This window comes from Crassostrea angulata, chromosome 10 (genome assembly GCF_025612915.1).
Source record: "Crassostrea angulata isolate pt1a10 chromosome 10, ASM2561291v2, whole genome shotgun sequence".
Taxonomy (NCBI): Eukaryota; Metazoa; Mollusca; class Bivalvia; order Ostreida; family Ostreidae; genus Magallana; species Magallana angulata.
Genome location: NC_069120.1, coordinates 1638312 through 1656824, shown reverse-complemented (window position 1 = coordinate 1656824; position 18513 = coordinate 1638312). Strand labels below are relative to the sequence as shown.

Here is an 18513-nt window from a genome sequence, read left to right as displayed (position 1 = left end):
AAATGTTCTCTTGGATAAAGTTGGTTGGGACATGATGTAATCTTGTGAGAATTCCTTCAGACTTCACAGGATTTAATCATGTGACCAACAAGTTTATATCCCATAGAACTATTTAACATTTTTATTCTTTCTTAAATAATGAGAAATAAACAATATTATATACATGCAATATAATTATACACAATATACATAACAGTATGTTTACACACACACACACACAATACATGTACATATAAAATATACCTGTTATTTGTGCACAATCCACAGAAATTTTCCTCTATAGTATTTATACAGAGCCTGTTTAAGTGTTGTATTCACACATACACGTAGTTTGTATTTCATCTATCAATATGTAAACAATTCATATCAATGTAACACCCACAGTTTGTTTATATATGTAGATATACACACAGGTTGTTTATATATGTAGATATACACACAGTTTGTTTATATATGTAGATATACACACAGTTTGTTTATATATGTAGATATACACACAGTTTGTTTACATGTAATACTGGATTTTCTTCACTTTACCTGTGTTTAGTTCACCCACAAAGAGGTTGTCTCTGGTGTCCACACATATACCCCATGGATACTGTAAATGACAGTTGTCAATGTAGCGGAGGAACTGTCCGTCCTGATCCAGGATGTGGATACGGTGGTTGTCCCAGTCTACTGTCAGGATCCGACCCTGGCTGTCTGTTGTGATGCCGAGTGGAACGAATGATTCCATGGTAGTAGAGGGAGGACCAGTGTAGGTAAACCGGAGTTTCCCGGCCTGATTGACCACCACTACTGCATTGGCTCCCCAGTCTGACACACAGATATCTAGGTTCCTGTTCTCACTGATGTATTTAATGTTACCAGATGAATAGAGAGGTTGTCCTTTGTCGCCGTACTGAATACTTTGTTTCTCTGTGGAGCCAGAGTAACACACAACTTTTGTTTGTTTATCATCACTGTCCATGACAACCAGGAGGTCACCAGAGGAGGTACTACAGACACCCCAAGGTATCCACCCCCGTGGTCTGATCACTGTCTTTATCTTTTTATTCTTCACTATGTTCACAGTTCTATCATCATCAGTATAAACTAGATCCCCACTCCTTGTCACTGCTATGTCCACTGGACCGTTCCCTGACTTGGTTTGGACTGACTTCACTCGTTTTCCCTTTAGGTTGTACAGTCTCATCTTGTTGTCCCCACCAAGCGTCCATAGTTCTTCATCCCTCAGACAGGACACACTGTATAATCTATTAGAGCCTCCATACTCGGTGTTTATCTCCGTGATGATCCGTGGTACATCAATGAGCGGTCTGTCTGGGGGAGAGGACTCAGCACCGGGGGAATCCATGGTGTAGACTTGTTCTTCTGTTTTGATAGATGACGCTGACAGAGAACCAAACTGTTGATAAAGCTGTTCTTTGTTGATCTTCTGAGGGGTAAAACTTGGTAAGAACACGGTGAGTTTAGGAGGCAATCTTCTGAATTCAGCAATCCTTGATTTGTAGGCAGAGACACCGCTGACATCATTGGAGTCCACTAACTTCTTCAGTTCAGCAATGGTCTGTGTGATCTCATCAATGGTGCGTGTGATTTCACCTTCCTGTTTGTTGAGGACGGCCAGGTGTTTGGTGTCCATTTCATTGAGATCAGATTTCAGTTTGTGGATCCTGGTGTCTATTTCTCTGTGCAAGGCTTCTCCATGTTTGTCTATTGCTGATGTCAATTTCTGTCTGTTTTCATTCAGAGCAGCTTTCTGGACTGGGATATTAGAGGCAATCTGTTGATATTTAGGAGAAATGGATTTCTCTAACTCTTGCATTTCTCTCTGTAAAAGTTCTTTTTTGCTTTCAATATGTTTAACAATGTCGACTGGTTTATGTCCTAAATGTTCTCCAGAAATACAGAGTGCACAAATAGGAATGTCACATTGTTCACAGTGAAGTTCACATTGTTTTGTGGAATGTTTAGGACACTTAGGGTAATTTGTAGTAGATCCCCGCTGTTCAAATGGCAGCACTTTGTGTTCTTTGGATTGATCTGAGAGATGTTCCCCAACACAGGCTTTACACAGATGTATGTGACAAATGTCACAGTACATAGGGGGTCCCGGGGTCTCACAGAGACGACACCGTAACACATCCTGGGCCCAACGCTCGTCCATGGTCAGGCAATGAACTTGCACGGATTCTGAAAAAAATTAATTCTTGTATTTTATTTACATATGTTCCCGCTTGTACAGATTTTGAATCCAAGATATAAATTTTGTGTTTATGTGTGAAACTGTCCTCTTTCAGTTCATTGTTTTGTAGTTGTATAAAATTCATTTACATGCACATACATGTATCTAAAATATCGTATGATTTACATATATGTTCAACCATCTAACCTTTAATGACTTTTAATAAGGTATTATATAAAAATGTGTTGTTGAAAAACGTTGGAAAATACAGACAGCATGCAGCAACATTTAGATCTCAAAACTGTACAAACCTTCAACTTCTATCATGGCGACTCGGGGTAATATATACTCTTCCTGGTTAGGTGACCTCTTTAGGATCACGTGATTGTTGTCTGCCTCATGAATTGCTAAAAACGTCATATATATATATTTACATTATCCAGTGTCAACACTACGTATCGATTTTGTACTATATAACCCATAATACAAATGACGCCAAATCGAGGCGCCAGCTTGGTTTGTTTATTTACATTTTTATATTTAATCGTACGATGGCTTAAAATTATATAAATATAAGTAATAAGGAATCATTCTTTGAATATTATGAGGTGATAATTTCGGTCGGGGCGTGATCAAATCTATCATAAGGCCCTTCGGGCTTTATTGGATTTGATCACGCCCCGACCGAAATTATCACCTCACAATACTCAAAGAATGATTCCTTACTCCTTATGTAAATTTAAGATTATCCGCATCTTCGCTAGCCAAGTGAACCTTTGTGAGAAGCGGTGCGGATCAGAAAAGCTTGGATCATTGACCTTTATTTCTTTTAAATTATTCACAGTTATTTTAGGTACAGTCAAGTTCAATAACTTTTTCTAATTTTGTAGATCATTAGTGTTCCCTCGTTGGAGTACAAGACATCTTCATCATATTCAAGACTAGGCTTCAGTGGATCATATCTGTACGCCAAATGTGAATTTAAAAATTAAATAAAACTTCTTTTTAAGAAGATAAAGTTAAAAAGGCACACTATATTTTTTGGTGTAATTTACTAAGGCACGTAGCATAAACAGGAGGGACCCCCAATTTCTTGCAGCAAACAATTTTCTTTAAATTACAAAGACAAAAATCTTTTCTGAACTACCCCCCCCCCCCCTTTTTTCGGAGCTGGTAAGAAATCTTAAATTTAACTAAGAAAATTAATCTTAAATTACCACCACCCGTGCGGATTAGGATTTTGAAAATAGACGTCGTTCCCCCCCCCCCCCTTTTTTTTTTCTTTTTGCTTGTCAAGATAACAGATAAGTCTGCGCCCCCCTCCCATCACCACTTTCAAAAAAGATGCTTCATCCCTGCAACCAGATGTATTTTTAACTGTTGTGATTTGACGCTACATGATAAAGAACTTTTCATATTTTAGTCACTTTTTTAAATTGCGTACAAAATGAATTTTATATTTGCAATGTTCTTTTTTAGGTATAATTTTGCACCTTAATGAAGAAACTTGGACAGAAATCCTACCCCATGGACACCGAAAAATGACCTTTATCTAAACAGCGTGTTCAATAAGAATGTTTTGGGTGTTTATGGACAGTAGGGAAATAGTGTAAATACAACATACATTTTGGATGAGACACGGATTGATTGTGAAGAGTTTTCAATTTGTATCAACACTGGTGACCATATAAATGAATAAAAAAATTTGCTGCAAAATTGTGTTTATACAAAAAGTATTTGCTTTTCTCGTAGTTTTTTAATTTTGAAGGTGGTGTTGTTTTGGACAGCCTAAAAAGATGTGTACAAATCTGTTGGTTTGCGTAATGACGCGGTTTCAAGCGAAATATGCACAGATTGCACAGTCTTAGCTCAAAATCCAGACAAGAGCCATGGCAGAATGGCCAGCAATGAAATAGACAGAACTACGTCACATTGGTGTTTAACACAACTACCGAAAGTCCAACTCTTGTTAAAATGGTTCTATTAAAGGTCCTACGATGATGTTCTGTAACCATGTTGTCAGTCCTTGATGGGCCGCCTACTATTTAACACACGGACAGCATCCTGCATGGTGTTATCTCTGAAAACTCAGATAAAAACTATATTGATATGTCATCTTGTCCAAGAAGAAGTTTTAACAGTTGGTGTTGAAAAAATATATACCATAACCGTCTCACCCCCACCGCACCTAAATGTACACACATCACAACAGGATATACATGTATTGAATACCATATATACAGGTGTGTATATTATTTTAATTGTACACACAACACAATAGGGTATATTGAATATTTTAAGAGACAGAAAAAGTAACCAACGAAAAAACCTAAGATCAGAGTAAAGAGATAAAACATACTTTGAGAATGTTGAATTTTAGGTGAAAGTACACGCTCAATTTGAAATATTATAGATAAGAATTGAAGAAAAAAAGAGGTATGTTATAGTAACCGTTTTTAATTTTACAATATTTGAGAATAAACCGTATTGACAAAATTCTCATTAATGTCACTAATAACAAGACTTTATAAATAAACCAGCTGAGATGTGTTATAGAAACATCAAGCACATGTTCGTTGTATGGATCTCAATATCAATGCTCCTCACACAATATAGAAACGTACAAAGAGGAATAACTCTTAGTGTAATTTGATCAACAGAATTTTTTTGCGAAGGTCATGCACTTTCAAGGTATCACACCGGTAATTGTTTTCACTAAAAATCAGTTGTATTCCTCATGACAAAATATTCGGAGGAAATGTTATTTGTTACCTATCTCATCAGCTAACACCATAAAAAGGGCAAGCGATACGGCATTTTCTCAAAATATCTAGCTCCAAACAGGTCTACCCTCAAAACCACGTGTTTTCCATTTGTATGTAAACAGACTGCACACTCCCCAGGAAGCTGCTGCATGTGCCCTGAAATAAGTAGTCCCTGTGAAAAAAGATCATCACTTAACAAAATACATGAAATATCCTACTCAGCGGTACAAAAAAATTTAAAACTGATTAAAGGAAAATGTAAAAATGCAGTCAAGGAAAAAAATTATTCTGAGGTATATAATTTATGGAACTACAATTGAATTGGCCGATTACCAGTGTGATACCTTTATTCGTCTTTATATATAAGCTTGTGACTGTCAGAGTTCTCTCTCTTTACTTGTCTGTCGAAAAATGCGATTTAAAAAAAAAGGGCTCATAGAGTCGAATTGTCTCATTTTCTACAAAATGATATGCTAAATAGAATGTTTTCATTGGAAGAAAGTTAGTGTAAGCTCCAGAGAGAGAGAGAGAGAGAGAGAGAGAGAGAGAGAGTTGATTTTAGGACAGCTAAATTTTTTAAATATCAAACAAGACATACAAGTAAAAGACATAACTATCAAACGCATTCCATTGTCGACCCAATCTGATTAAATCAAAGCAGTTCCTTTATTGACAATTATTTTTGTTGCAGCATCAGTTTTCTTCTTGTAATTTTTTTGTGTGAAAAAATCAAATGATTTTGAAATTGTACAATTTTTTGTAAAGTGAAAAGACGACAGTACAGCTGCTTCAGCCTGACTAAAAATGTGTTTTTATGTTCCTGCGTGCGGATGAATCGTCCCCGATAAACCAAGTACTGTTGGATCATCCCAGACCGTCTATTTTTTTAAGTCATTTGATAGAATTAAGCTAGAATTAATTTATATCCTTGAGGTATATTACAGCGAGTCAGTTTTTTTCCTTTAAATTCCTTGAATTAATTCAAATTCTACGAAGAGTTCGTAGAAATGATATGGAACAATGGTTTCCTTTTTTCAAAGTTTTCAAACATCTTAAAACAGTTTAAAGTTTTAATGGCATCATGATTAGCTTTCGCCAACACCAATCTAAAGTGTACACATTACGGAATTTTCTTTGATAAAACTCGCACCCATTATATTGTCTTCAGTTTAAAGTACATCGCTGATATAGAACACAATTTTGAAATGGAGCAAATACCGGGAAAAGTTAAAAATAACAATAATCACTTCAGACTATTTCACCAGGAGAATGACCGAGAAATCTTTTGTTGTAATTCAAATACTTTATATATTGTTGATAATTTTGATGATAGAATGACTTCCATACAACGGAATCATGCATACATACAAAATGGACGGCGGATTTCAACGTCCTTTGCTATAGACTCTTGGGAACTTTGGCTGAATTGATAAAAAGTCAATCTCACACATGTGTAAACAGTTACTGCTCGATCAAATTAAATAACCCCACATTTTCCCACCTAATTGAAAAAGGCATCAAGATAGCAATGTTGACTGATGTGGGACTCAGTCGAATATAAACAAAACCGGCCATTCATCGCAACGGACGAAAGGTAAAGCAATCGCACGTGTACAGACCACATGAAGGAAGATTTAACCACACAGGTACTATAATACATGTACATATGTACCTGTTAACAGGTACTCGTACAGAGAATTAAACTAGTACAAAGGTTCACGTCAACAGGCACCCACACACGTGTACTATAATACACAGGTGCCTGTCAGCGGGTACTCGTACTAAAGAACTAGTACATGGGAAACCGTCAAAACGTATACCCGTATACAGGTACAAAGTACTCATTAACGGGTACTCAAACACAGGTACTATAGTACACAAGTACTACAGTACACAGATGTCCGTCAACAGGTACTTATACAAAGTTACCGATCTAAAGTTGTCCTTTACATTTCACATGCACTCTTTTATAGTCAATCATCAACATGTAGTTGTACTCATGTATAATTGTAATTATAAATCAAGGGGTATATGTACACAGGTATTTGTGCAGTTATATATCACAAAGGAACTGAACACGGGTGTCCATGCATAGATACACATCAAGAGGTTATTGAACACGGGAGACCGTGCATAATTACACAGCAAGAAGTTACTGAACAATAAAAACAATATATTGACACATTAAGTTATTGAACATGGAGGGCCGTGTATAATTACGCAGCAAGAAGTTACTGAACACGGGAGACCGTGTGTATTGACACATTGAGTTACTGAGCACGAAAGACCGTGTATAATTACGCAGCAAGAAGTTACTGAACAATGGAACCGTGTATATTGACACATTGAGTTACTGAGCACGAAAGACAATGTATAATTACGCAGCAAAAAATCAGCTCTGACAAGTCGACAGCGCATGTTATTGTCCGGTGTACGAATTGTAAGATTGTCCGTATTCTCCTAGGATTAATAATGGTTTGTTTGTCTTTCTTATCTACAAAAATAAACTCACAGTGTGAATTTTAAGGAATAAAGGATTTCAATACATCAAGAATCCAAACGAGTGAACTTTAAAGTGTGCGAGAAAGAAAATTGTTTAAATTCTAAGTTGAACACTAATCCCTTAACAAAAAAATTGCTGGTCAAACACTTGGATGTTGTGTTTAACCACACAATGCACGCGATGAGATGTTCCCTTTGTTTATAAGTGGTTTTACTTTTAAAACATATTTATGTGGTTTACTGAGAACACTGGATGTTTCGATGTGTACTAAAGCCCAGACCAAACATTACACCGTGTTTCCGTCTTTGGCAGCTTGTCAACCATGTTGTTTTACGAGAGTCTCATTGAGAATTCCTCCATTGCCAGAAACTCGCAGTCGATAGATCGAAGGCAAAGAAATCATTCCATATCAAGGAGAACGTTAATGACAATCATATCGGAAATACTCCAACAATGAAAGGCCCGTGTGATATTTGTATTCAATCTAATTTCTATAAGCACAGTTGAAAAGCCAGAAAGATTGGCGGGTAATCGCGTATATTTGTCATTGCAGACAAATACGTGTCGCTCCCACTGCGGAGTGGGCTCACTCACGGAGGACAAATGAAGTCGCTTCCTTTCTGCACGACTCGAGGAATTGGTTAAGTCAATATTGGATTAGTTTCCGTATTTGTGTTTCATTTAAAGTTTCACTCTCATGTTTCCTTCACGAGTAAAATAAACATTAAAAACTGTCTCGTTAGCTACAATTAGTATTTCCTTAAATCCATTCATATCTCATATCTATCATCAAACAAGGCGCCATTAGTTTTCCAAAGCTCCGGTTATAGTAGAAGGCATAATTACAATAATAACAAAATCTTTATCTACAGTATATTGCTAATGTTAAGATTTATGGCTTTAATTTGTTTTGGTCAATAGGTGGCGTTTTTGGTGATCTACCGTCTCCGGAAATCCCTTCGTCATCATGGACCGATACGTGGGGCACGGTCTTCCCATAATGCATTGTCCTACTAATACGTCCGTGACTTTCCGTTGTGGACTTCGTCGGTTTTGTCGTTTGTGTATCACCGGAAGCAGCTTGTTGCTTTTTGGACGAAACGCCACTACTTCCGATGGACTCACTGCTTGACCCCAGTGACCCGTCCAGTGACGTACTGGATTGCTTCCCCTTGTCCTGCGGCGTCTGGACACTGGACTGTTTGCGCTGCTTCTGTTGCTGGGACTGTTTACGCTGTTTCTCCGCCGCCTCCTTTTTCCCGCTACCACACCGCTTCCCTTTCTTTCCGCGCTCTCCGTCCTCCATGTCTTCGTTGGGTAGCGGGGAACCACTTCCGTCGAGAGAGGGGAATTCCCCGGGGACGTATTTAGCGGCGTCTCTGTAGGAGGGAGAGCACTGGTACTCATAGTGGACGTACAGTTTCTTGAACTCGACTCTCCAGCTGAAGCCCGGCCCTTCACTGGACACCGACACGGGTCGTCTCACGTAACAAGACTTGGGTCTGTTTGTCTGTCGGTTCCCCACATGTGAACCATTGCTAACGATCGCACCGGGAACAGTCAAATTGTAAAGATATTCAGGATTATTCCTAAAGTCTGACAAACTAGCACAACGTATAATTTGGTTAAAGTCCTTTTCATTCGGCAACTTTTCCCTTTTGGCTCCAGCAAATTCCCGCACAAAAATTGGTCTCTGTGCGAGGTATAAACTTGACGTCGAGCTTCCGCTGGACATTGAGTTCCGGCGCGTCACAAACGCTGTCCGCGGCCGCGTCATTGAGCGTTCGGAGACGGTGCGGTTGCTGAGCGTATCCTTGGAGAATCTGAGGTCCAGCGTGGGAGGGGGGACCAGTAACTCTACGTCCTCCTCTGCGATCCTCTCGGAGGCTGCGATAATCTCAGCGCACCGTCCATGAGAGAACCGGAAGGCCTCCTCAAGCGCCGACAGCCCGTCGCGGTTCTTCCGGTCCATGGGGATTTTGTATTTTTTGTGGGCGTGGACCACGAGCCGTACTAAGGGGACACTTCCGGCTCTGACGGCGTAATGAAGAACAGTATTCCCCCACTTGTCGGCCTCTGTTAAATCAAAGTCTAGGGCATTGAGAAGAATTCTAGCTAGTTCCACGCGGCCATAAATACATGATAGATGCATTGCGTTCATACCGTACCTATCCACACAGTCCAGGGAGGCGCCTTTCTCTATCAGAAGGCGCGCGATCCCGGTCCCCCACTCCTCTGGCTCCATCAGAGCACACAGCATCAGCGGGGTCCGGTGGTCGGCGTTCGGGGAGTCTATGTCGATCCCAAGGTCAATAAAGAACCTGACCTGCTGGAAATAGCCCCTGTCCATCACGTCCGTCAGCTGTACTATCGGGGCAGATTTACCCCTACCTTTGAATTTCATCGTTGTTTCGAAATTGTTAAGAACACTTGTGGTGTTTTTCAGTAGACAACATACTCCTCCTTAATACACAAACTGGATATTTCGATAATAACCGAGACACGTAATCCAAACTACATGGTTTCCAAAACTCGGGAGTAATCAACACTGGGGATCAGAAATACTGTGGCAAGGGGTCTATGTCAATATCTTATTTAAAAACTTTCAACAATTTTAAAATCGACACAGCCAAGCGAAGAATTCCATTTAAATGGGAACGGTAAATTTCTTCTAATTCAGGAGACAGTCTCGACCCATTATACTTTTTTCAAGACTCTCGTCAGTAAATGACAGTGTTGAAAACAAACCTCCATATCTAACGATTACGCGAATTGTGACCAAAAGTTATTTTCTTTTGGAGAGTTTGTTTTGTTTAACCCTGAAGCTCAATCTCTCAGTCAATCACTCTGGCATGTCCGAACAGGTTGGTTTAGAGAAAAAGTGTAAAGTACTGCATTATCTCTCGTCTTGTAAGAAATCTCCCACTGCGATCAATACGGTGATAGAAGGCAGGGCTTGGAAGCTCGGAGACAGTCCCCTGCGAGATTCGGGCACCTGCTTTTAGTGCAGCACTCTCTCCATTAGAGAAGCGTGCACAGATTCTCTTACAGACTCGTATCCCGACTGTTACTGCCAATAAATTAAGCGAGACAAAATATTGGTATCGGTAGCAAAATGGTTAAAAATACTAAGTATATTGTTTGAATCGCGTGTGTCAATGTTGACAGAAATTATTGGGAAAACCTCCGTGTGTCCGCCGTTACCTAGATATCACTCACTTACTCATCGGAATTTTAAATCATTTGTCAGGCGCTCCGGGAGATCAGACAAGTGTTTGATAGTGCACAACTTTCTACTTATCAACTCGAGAAGTATTGCCACTTGGTGGCGCAGTATTGGGTGGTGGCCATATCAAGAGGCACCGCGTTCCTGGCGGGGAGGGGGGGGGGACCACCTGTCGGTACGTCAATCGATTTATTAGGGGAGGGATGAGTCTATAAGTTTTTTGATAATTATGGTGCACGTAATACCCGATATAAGATCCCTTGTGTGTATTATAATCATAATTGGAAATACTCTGAAGGATAACATGCCATCCAACCAAAAACACAGCTACTTTAAATGTCAAATAACTCGAGCAAAACAAGTGAATCTTCGATTTCTAGAAATTGATCAGTTTAAAACCCTGCATATAGTTCTTTTTTATTAAGGAATAAGATCTATCTAAAGACATTTACAACATTTCTTTAATGAATAGTTTTATCTTTTTAAATCTTTGGGGGTTTAATACGCAATTTAGAATTAGAAATTCCGCCTTTTTATTTTCAATAAAGAGCGTCTGTCGGGTAATATTGGATTCAATTATAAGCTTAGCGAACAAACAATATCCCTTCAATAAAGCAGAATAAGAAAGTTTTGGCATAGAGACGGAGGGGCACGGTTATAAATAGGGCGCTTATTACATCAAAATGGAGACGGCGCAGGACGTTACCATGGACGCGCGCGCTGACCTCCGGGGTGTCGTCTGCTTGCCGAAAGCTTAGAGGTGGCTAAATACCGAATTCACTTCATAAAGATAGGATCAACTCCCAGGTTCATTTCATTTTTATTGACTATTCAATTCCACACAGCTAGGTTATATGACTGAAACAGATTTAACAGACAAATTTACAGAGACATTAATAAAGTTATATCGCCCGTTACACAGCCTAGTTTTTAAAGTAAAAGCGTTCTGAACATTCCTATCGTCATTTATTCTACCGTTGCCTTTCAAATTCTACCTCTTATTCAGAGGAAACAAGAACTCAATTTTACTGCACACTATCGACTAATGCACGCCATTATGGATTTCATTTACAGCTTTAATAGAATGAACCTTAGAAGTTTTAAATTCTACTTCATTATCCATTATAAACACAAAGGATATTATAAAGTTGACTTAGATTGTGGATATTTAAAAGTTAATCACGCAGAACGAGAGTTTGACTATTTATTGACGAATATAACAATAAGATGGACAGACGAATGGTGAAATCATTAGAAAATACCGTAAAATGAACACATAAAAACTATCAAATTAAAATTCACAAACCATTGTCATGATGACATCAACATGTAAACCACATTATTTTACATATAAATATCTTTTTGTGTGAATAACTGGATTTTTTCCTTGTAAAGTATTGCATCCTGCAATAAAACTGTCACACAAGCTTAAAATACGAGTCTTTATGACGTTGTGAATCACGTGGTACAATTCTATGCATGACCCGCCTCCCCATTATTCGTGTGCTATGTATTGGCCGATTCACATGCATCTATCCAATCGCTGTACACATCTATGGGCTCCGATAAATCTGTCTGTGGTCAAGAAAAACTTCGCTGACGCATGGAAATAATGCATGGGTCAATAAGCATGGAAATAATGCACGGATCAATAAGCATGGAAATAATGCATGGATCAATAAGCATGGAAATAATGCATGGATCAATAAGCATGGAAATAATGCATGGATCAATAAGCATGGAAATAATGCACGGATCAATCAATCACTTTGTACACTCAGTGTCATTCATAAAGTAAACGGACATTACTAAATGTATGTGGAAGAGTTGGGAAATTGCAACACAATCCTCCTTAACTTGAAATAAATTACTGCAACAATTGATACTCTTCTTTTTTCTTTAATTAAAAAATATTTTTTTCAGAAAGGAACACATCGTGTAAATTTAGTGTTGTGTTTAAAACACATAATTCATTCTGTTTATTCATCTGATTGTAATATATATATATATATATATATATATATATATATATATATATATATATATATATATATATATATATATATATATATATATATATATATATATATATGTGAACTGTATCCATAATCCATGTCAACCTGTATCTAGTGAAATGGAGTACCCTATATGCAATATTTTTCCAAAAAATGACTAAGTTCAAAAGCTGGTATTTTTTTCAAAAATTATCGGAAATCAAAATCCTAGCAATATGCATACCTCTGATATATGTACAATTGATCTGGAAAACAACAATTTCCTATCTTGAAAACTGTAGGAGGAGTTATCCATACAATGAGGGTACCCTTTTGGCAGCCGCCCGTCATTTTCACCATTTTAATAACCGGATTTTTCAGTTGGAAACCCGGTTAAAAATCTAAATTCTCTTTTCATCCATGATAACCAGAAGGCAGTATATTTTCAGTGATTATAAATTCTATATATACTAATTTTATTTTTTGAAAATTAAACAGTTTCCCCACCATGACATGATAGAATGAGGGAAAAAACTCTAATACGTAATGTGGGAATACTTAATTATATAAATGTGGTAGAATCAGGTATAAGGCATTCCTACTAGCTCTGCATAGTGGGTTAACCCTTTAGCTCGATCAGTAAAGTGCCGGACTGGCATGCCAGAGGACCCGAGTTCAAACCCCAGCAGAGGCAATAAGTGTCGCTGTTACATATGCATCCAAACAACTCACTCATTGCTTCTTGTTAATAAATTCAAGCACAGGCAAAAAGATGATGAAAACAATTACATAATGAAACTTGTCTGCTTTCAGCTGAAGATGAAGACTGCGCAAAAATGTAATATATTAAATATATCATTTAGCAGCGAAGAAAGAGGTTGCATAAACTTATCAAAAGCACAAATTCCCATTACTCTGACAGTAGGCCTAAAAGAAATTTAATACTAATATACATTTCACATGTACATGATGTACTGCAGGATAGAAATACTATTTAATATAGGTAAAAAAAAGCTTCAATGCATTCATCATCATCATTCCTTGAAAACTAATTGTCTCAGTACAAGAGCATGTTTGGTAACAAAGGACTATATTTACATTCAAATATTTTTTGCATGTAAAGTGTGTGAAAAGGTACTGCAGTTATAAGACCGGAACACACATAAGGTACTCAAAGGTTAAAATGACGAGTTTTATTATGTCGTCACAAACGTAGAACGCTGTAAAATGCAACGTCACAAGCTAGAATCAAAGTTCACGCTTTCGGCTGTTACAGTGGTTCTTCCATTAATTTGAACTTACCCTTAGGATAAAACAAAAATTTTGACCTATAAATCACATTTGCAGACAAGGCAAGAAGTTAAAAAATTTAAATATAAGCATTAAATCATTATTTTTTAAAGGATATAGTCTCATAACTGCAGCGGTGTGTGCATACAAATTTTCATAAAGCGCTAGCGCGCGTTACTCAATTTGTATGCACACACCGCTGCAGTTATGAGACTATATCTTTCAAAAAATAGTGATTCAATGCTTAAATGTATGCTATGGGCCTAAAATGGCCCCCTAAAGGGAATATCATTATTTCACTGTAATTCTTTGTACAGATATATAAGTGATGTTTTTACTTAATGTTCATTTTGATTCAAGTGCCCACAATTTAGAAATATGGCATTGTAAAGACAACCTTTTCCCGCCATTTTTGCATTTTAAGCATAAAACAGCTTGTTTTCAAGCAGTTTTTCTTTCAGAAAAAATAGAGCGCATGCTTGAACAAACAAAATATTTTAATCAGAGATGTATCTAGCCAAGACTTATAAGTGTCAAAATTTTTTTCCTTGTTCAAGCATGCACTCTTAATTCCCATTCATAAAAAGATAAGAAAAATGTCAATTTTTGACTGATTTTGATTGAATTATAAAAATAGCGTCACTTTTGACGTCATATACTGCAAGTGAGTGCAAATTAATCAAATAAATATGTGAAAAATATATTTAATATCAACTCTTCTAAAAATAACAAAACTTTTTATTGTAATTGAAACACTTTTAAAAATGGTGAATTATGGGGACCAAATTTAACTCATATCATATATAGTTCTTTATTAAATATGTGCAGGAACAGTGGCATGTAGTCTTAACACTCTGAAAGTCTAGAGATCTTGTAAAGTGTGCTGAAAGAAGATCAAACTGTCTGAAACTTGAAAACTTGGATAACACAAACAAAATTACAATGGACAAGATTACCCTTTACTATAATGGACAGACGCATGTGCATATGTTTCCACATAGATAGTATCTCTTGTGTCACAAGGGCCACCCTAAAGCACCAGCCTTGACCCTCAGTAATACTCTTACTGCTGACACATAATGGACATGACAAGGATACAGTTGATACTAGTCTGGTAATCTTCCAGACACACAGTGCAGGTTATGAATCCCGTGTTCCTCTCCCGATCCCTGTCAACGATCAATAAAAACCCCGCTAATTAACAATTTTAAAAATGAATCAGTATATTGCATTTAACTCTCATATCCGATTGTTTTCATACAGAAATCACAAATGTCTCACTGTCTGAATTGTGAACAATTTATATTTAACACTTCAAATTCATCTCAGACAAGATTTGTAATATTTCATCATTGGTAGACTAGTAAAGTAAGTCCTTGTTTTGTAATTTAGATAACTCACATTTTGACTTCACATGATTTTTCGTGGTTACAGAAGGGACAGTTGAACATGGTGTCCAAGGCCTCAATGATCTTCCTCTTGGGTGGAGGTTTCCTCGACTTCTTCCTTCTACCCATATTTGTGATAACTAGAACAAAAAACCAAGCAGAAAAAATAATGAGCTACCGGTATATAGAGGGCTATTCTTAAAAACATGTTTGTTTGGAATTGCCGCCTGGGGGTTTCCAGACCCAGGAGGGAGGGAGGGGGGATTTTTTGTTTTAAACTGGAAGTTTAATAAAAAAATTAGTAAAACATAAAAATCTACATAAACCATGTACTGTAGATTCCTAGTTAAACGCGAGGAATTAATTTCTGCATAAAATTGTGAGTAGCAACTCTCACACATTTTAGAATCTCGCTTTTATTTTTCAGACAGTTTTAAACTACAGGATATTGTAAAAAATATTTGCTGATCTCGATTTTATATTCTCGCGATTTGATACAAAACACCTGAATCGCGGAATTAAGTACTCGAATAAAATAAGGAATTTACAGTAAACAGTGGAAATTTAATGCTTATTTTTTTCTTGTCAAATAACACAACCATAAAACGAAATTCAAATCTTTAGGATTAAATTTCATCACTAACACAAATTTCTTTTACAGGATTTCTCTTTGGAATTTTGATCTCTATATCATAAATACTACAAAGATTATAATTATTGATCTGTGTTGTTAATTTCATAACATTGAATCCAATTTGGTAAAAAAGCTATTTTGATGAATGAACTTATATGCGAACATTGTACGATGAAAAGAAAAACAATAAAAAACTTCTTTATTTTTTGCTAACAAAATTTTACTAGCGGTGGAATTTCAATTAGGCAGGAGACAATTCCAAACAAACAATCATTTTTTTGGGGGCCTAAATGTGAAGCTCTTGGGTCATCATTAGTCCTACCTGTATTCGTACTCATACAGTATTATTAGTACACTATGACCAGTATGACCATGTAATTCACTGAAATCAAAGCCCTATAATTGATGAACGTTCCATTTTCCAAAAATATCCGAGCTTCATATGTCGGCTATTTTTAGTCTGCGTGCCTAATATGAAAGTACAGAGCTAGCGGAAAACCTCGTAAAGTTGTCAAAACTGTTCGGAAGCTAAATCTGGAGTGTGGACAAATTGTGCAAAATAACTTTGGACATGCGGTAATACATCGACAGATTGAATAAATTTTTAACCCTTATTCATGCTTTCATTTAGTTGCAATGTATCGTGATATGTATCGTTGCATATCATGTATCGTGATATGTACCGAATCGGCTAAGTACAGAATCGTCCCAGCCCTAGTATAAATAAATATATATCCCCGTGGGTACAAGTTGACTAGTGAAGTCCTACTCAAATATCTGGGTACGAGTGAACCACATAGTTTTGGGTACAACCTGACCATTTGAGTACGAGTTGGTTTGGGTGCGAGACGGGTTGGGTACGACTTGACTTGATTCCAAAATTCATAAAAATCATTCTCGAAAACGATTCCCCGAAATTACACAGACCTTAAAGTCACTGACCTTCTTTATACATGTATTTCATTCAAGAAGTACCTGTGTGGACATAAATCATTTACCCCAAAACTTTTAGAATTTTAAGTACAAAGTCTCCGAAAGAGACACAAATTGATGAGCAATCTTTACATGCATTGTTTACAGAACTATTAAAAGTTGAAAACTATCACTGCATTAAAGTGCACCTAAGCCATAATACAGGAGCCTAATGCCCTAACGGTCGCCCCAACTATGGTGTCTAACAGGTTGGGATCACTCTCCCAAATGGGATATAATAGCCCGTTTGGGATATAATTTTTAAGTGAAAAAATATTTTTTTTTATTTTTAAATTTTTGAAATATTTCCGCATTAATGTAAATAAAACACAACAACTTTTGGTTAAGAAGTTTTTCTATATTTCTATAGTTTGTAAGATTGATCCCCAAGAAGTTTTTGATAAACTGAGGGATCAATCTCAGTAATAGTACAGCTACAGAAAAAGTTGTTTACCAAAAGTTGTTGTATTTCATCTATTCTAATGCGGATTTATATCAAAAATTTCAAAATCAAATTTTTTTTATTTTTTGCACTTAAAATTTATATCCCATTTGGGCTATTATATCCCAAATCGGCTATTATATCCCAATTGGGAGAGTGGTCCCAACCTGTCTAATGCCCTAACGGGCGCCCCAACTATCGTGTCTAATGCCCTTACGGGCGCCCCAACTTTGGGTGTCTAATGCCCTAATGGGGAGGCCTAATGGTGTTTGGTGTCGGTCAGCGTACTGTGTATGAAAGGAGAGAAAGAGAATGTGAGATATTAAAAGGGAACAAAGCGGGACACGTTGGATGTACATATCATACCTGTTCTCTTCTAATACATCTATAACAAAAGAAACTTGTGTTCGTCTTTGATAGATTAATGAAGATCTACTTGTTTAAAATACAACGCAGAATTCACAATATTTTGAGACGCTCGAGTTCCCTAAGCATTGACCAGTGTTGACATTGGTTTCTAAAGAAAAACGTCGCAATCCGTGCATTTCACCTTCTATTTCAACCATAAGGCAGGATACATTTGAACCCATCAATTCACATTGAACTGACATTACAAAAATACGCCTGCTTCTTTTTATGATTGGATTATGCTGAATACCAAATTACCAACCTGCAAAAACGCTGAAAAATTACCGGAAGTGCCAATTTACAATCAAATTGTTAGATCGTTCCATGGATATTTCAATATTACCTTTTGTTCTCTGGAATTTTACTTTCATTTCATATTCTTTATCTCTGAATTAATTCTCCGTATTTTAAACAGTAGTTGCGTTTTTTATGAGGAAATCACTCGAGGCCACAACGTCATTTTTGACCTTTTAACGAACGACTTATCTTGCACAATCAAGAAAGTATAATGTCAGGAAAGAATACCATGTCCTTATTGCGCACAGGGCGTACTTATTAATCTTAAAAAGGAAAGTATATTGTTGTTTTCGATTTCGTTAAAGAACCATTCAACAATTGTCAAAGATAATGTTTGAAACACTCATATCATTTTGAGCATATTTCTATTTGATTCATTAGATAGTATGGAACAATAACACCGTCC

General features: G+C 37.0%; 3 protein-coding genes across 5 annotated transcripts; all 3 read right to left on the bottom strand.

Moving 5' to 3' along the window:
* Positions 1 to 410: 410 nt before the first annotated feature.
* On the bottom strand, positions 411 to 2811 carry LOC128164993 (tripartite motif-containing protein 3-like). 2 transcript variants are annotated; one of them, XM_052829158.1, is made up of 2 exons: positions 2500 to 2811; positions 411 to 2196 (listed from the first exon to the last, which is right to left on the bottom strand). In XM_052829158.1, the coding sequence occupies exons 1-2, from the start codon at positions 2606 to 2608 to the stop codon at positions 506 to 508; spliced, it is 1800 nt and encodes a 599-aa protein (XP_052685118.1). In that variant the 5' UTR covers positions 2609 to 2811; the 3' UTR covers positions 411 to 505. The 2 variants fall into 2 exon arrangements, with proteins under 2 accessions (XP_052685118.1, XP_052685119.1); XM_052829159.1 differs by having other exon boundaries at positions 2396 to 2511.
* A 5112-nt stretch (positions 2812 to 7923) lies between these two features.
* On the bottom strand, positions 7924 to 10647 carry LOC128164994 (uncharacterized). The gene has a single exon (XM_052829161.1). The coding sequence runs from the start codon at positions 9858 to 9860 to the stop codon at positions 8349 to 8351; it is 1512 nt and encodes a 503-aa protein (XP_052685121.1). The 5' UTR covers positions 9861 to 10647; the 3' UTR covers positions 7924 to 8348.
* Positions 10648 to 11872: 1225 nt separating this feature from the next.
* Positions 11873 to 18196, bottom strand: LOC128168207 (transcription elongation factor 1 homolog). Of its 2 annotated transcripts, none has more exons than XM_052834391.1 (4): positions 18154 to 18196; positions 15368 to 15494; positions 15065 to 15135; positions 11873 to 12253 (listed from the first exon to the last, which is right to left on the bottom strand). In XM_052834391.1, the coding sequence occupies exons 1-4, from the start codon at positions 18179 to 18181 to the stop codon at positions 12189 to 12191; spliced, it is 291 nt and encodes a 96-aa protein (XP_052690351.1). In that variant the 5' UTR covers positions 18182 to 18196; the 3' UTR covers positions 11873 to 12188. The 2 variants fall into 2 exon arrangements, with proteins under 2 accessions (XP_052690351.1, XP_052690350.1); XM_052834390.1 differs by lacking the exon at positions 18154 to 18196 and adding an exon at positions 17953 to 17983.
* Positions 18197 to 18513: the final 317 nt, after the last annotated feature.

Excerpts from the sequence above, each read along its gene's own strand:
- LOC128164993 (XM_052829158.1), bottom strand. The coding sequence starts at position 2,608 with ATGACGTTTTTAGCAATTCATGAGGCAGACAACAATCACGTGATCCTA. Across the intron at positions 2,197-2,499 it reads CGCCATGATAGAAGTTGAAG|AATCCGTGCAAGTTCATTGC; the intron begins GTTTGTACAGTT and ends AATTTTTTTCAG.
- LOC128164994 (XM_052829161.1), bottom strand. The coding sequence starts at position 9,860 with ATGAAATTCAAAGGTAGGGGTAAATCTGCCCCGATAGTACAGCTGACG.
- LOC128168207 (XM_052834391.1), bottom strand. The coding sequence starts at position 18,181 with ATGAAAGTAAAATTCCAGAGAACAAAAG. Across the intron at positions 15,495-18,153 it reads AAAATTCCAGAGAACAAAAG|TTATCACAAATATGGGTAGA; the intron begins GTAATATTGAAA and ends TTTTTGTTCTAG. Across the intron at positions 12,254-15,064 it reads TTACCAGACTAGTATCAACT|ATTTATCGGAGCCCATAGAT; the intron begins GTATCCTTGTCA and ends GACCACAGACAG.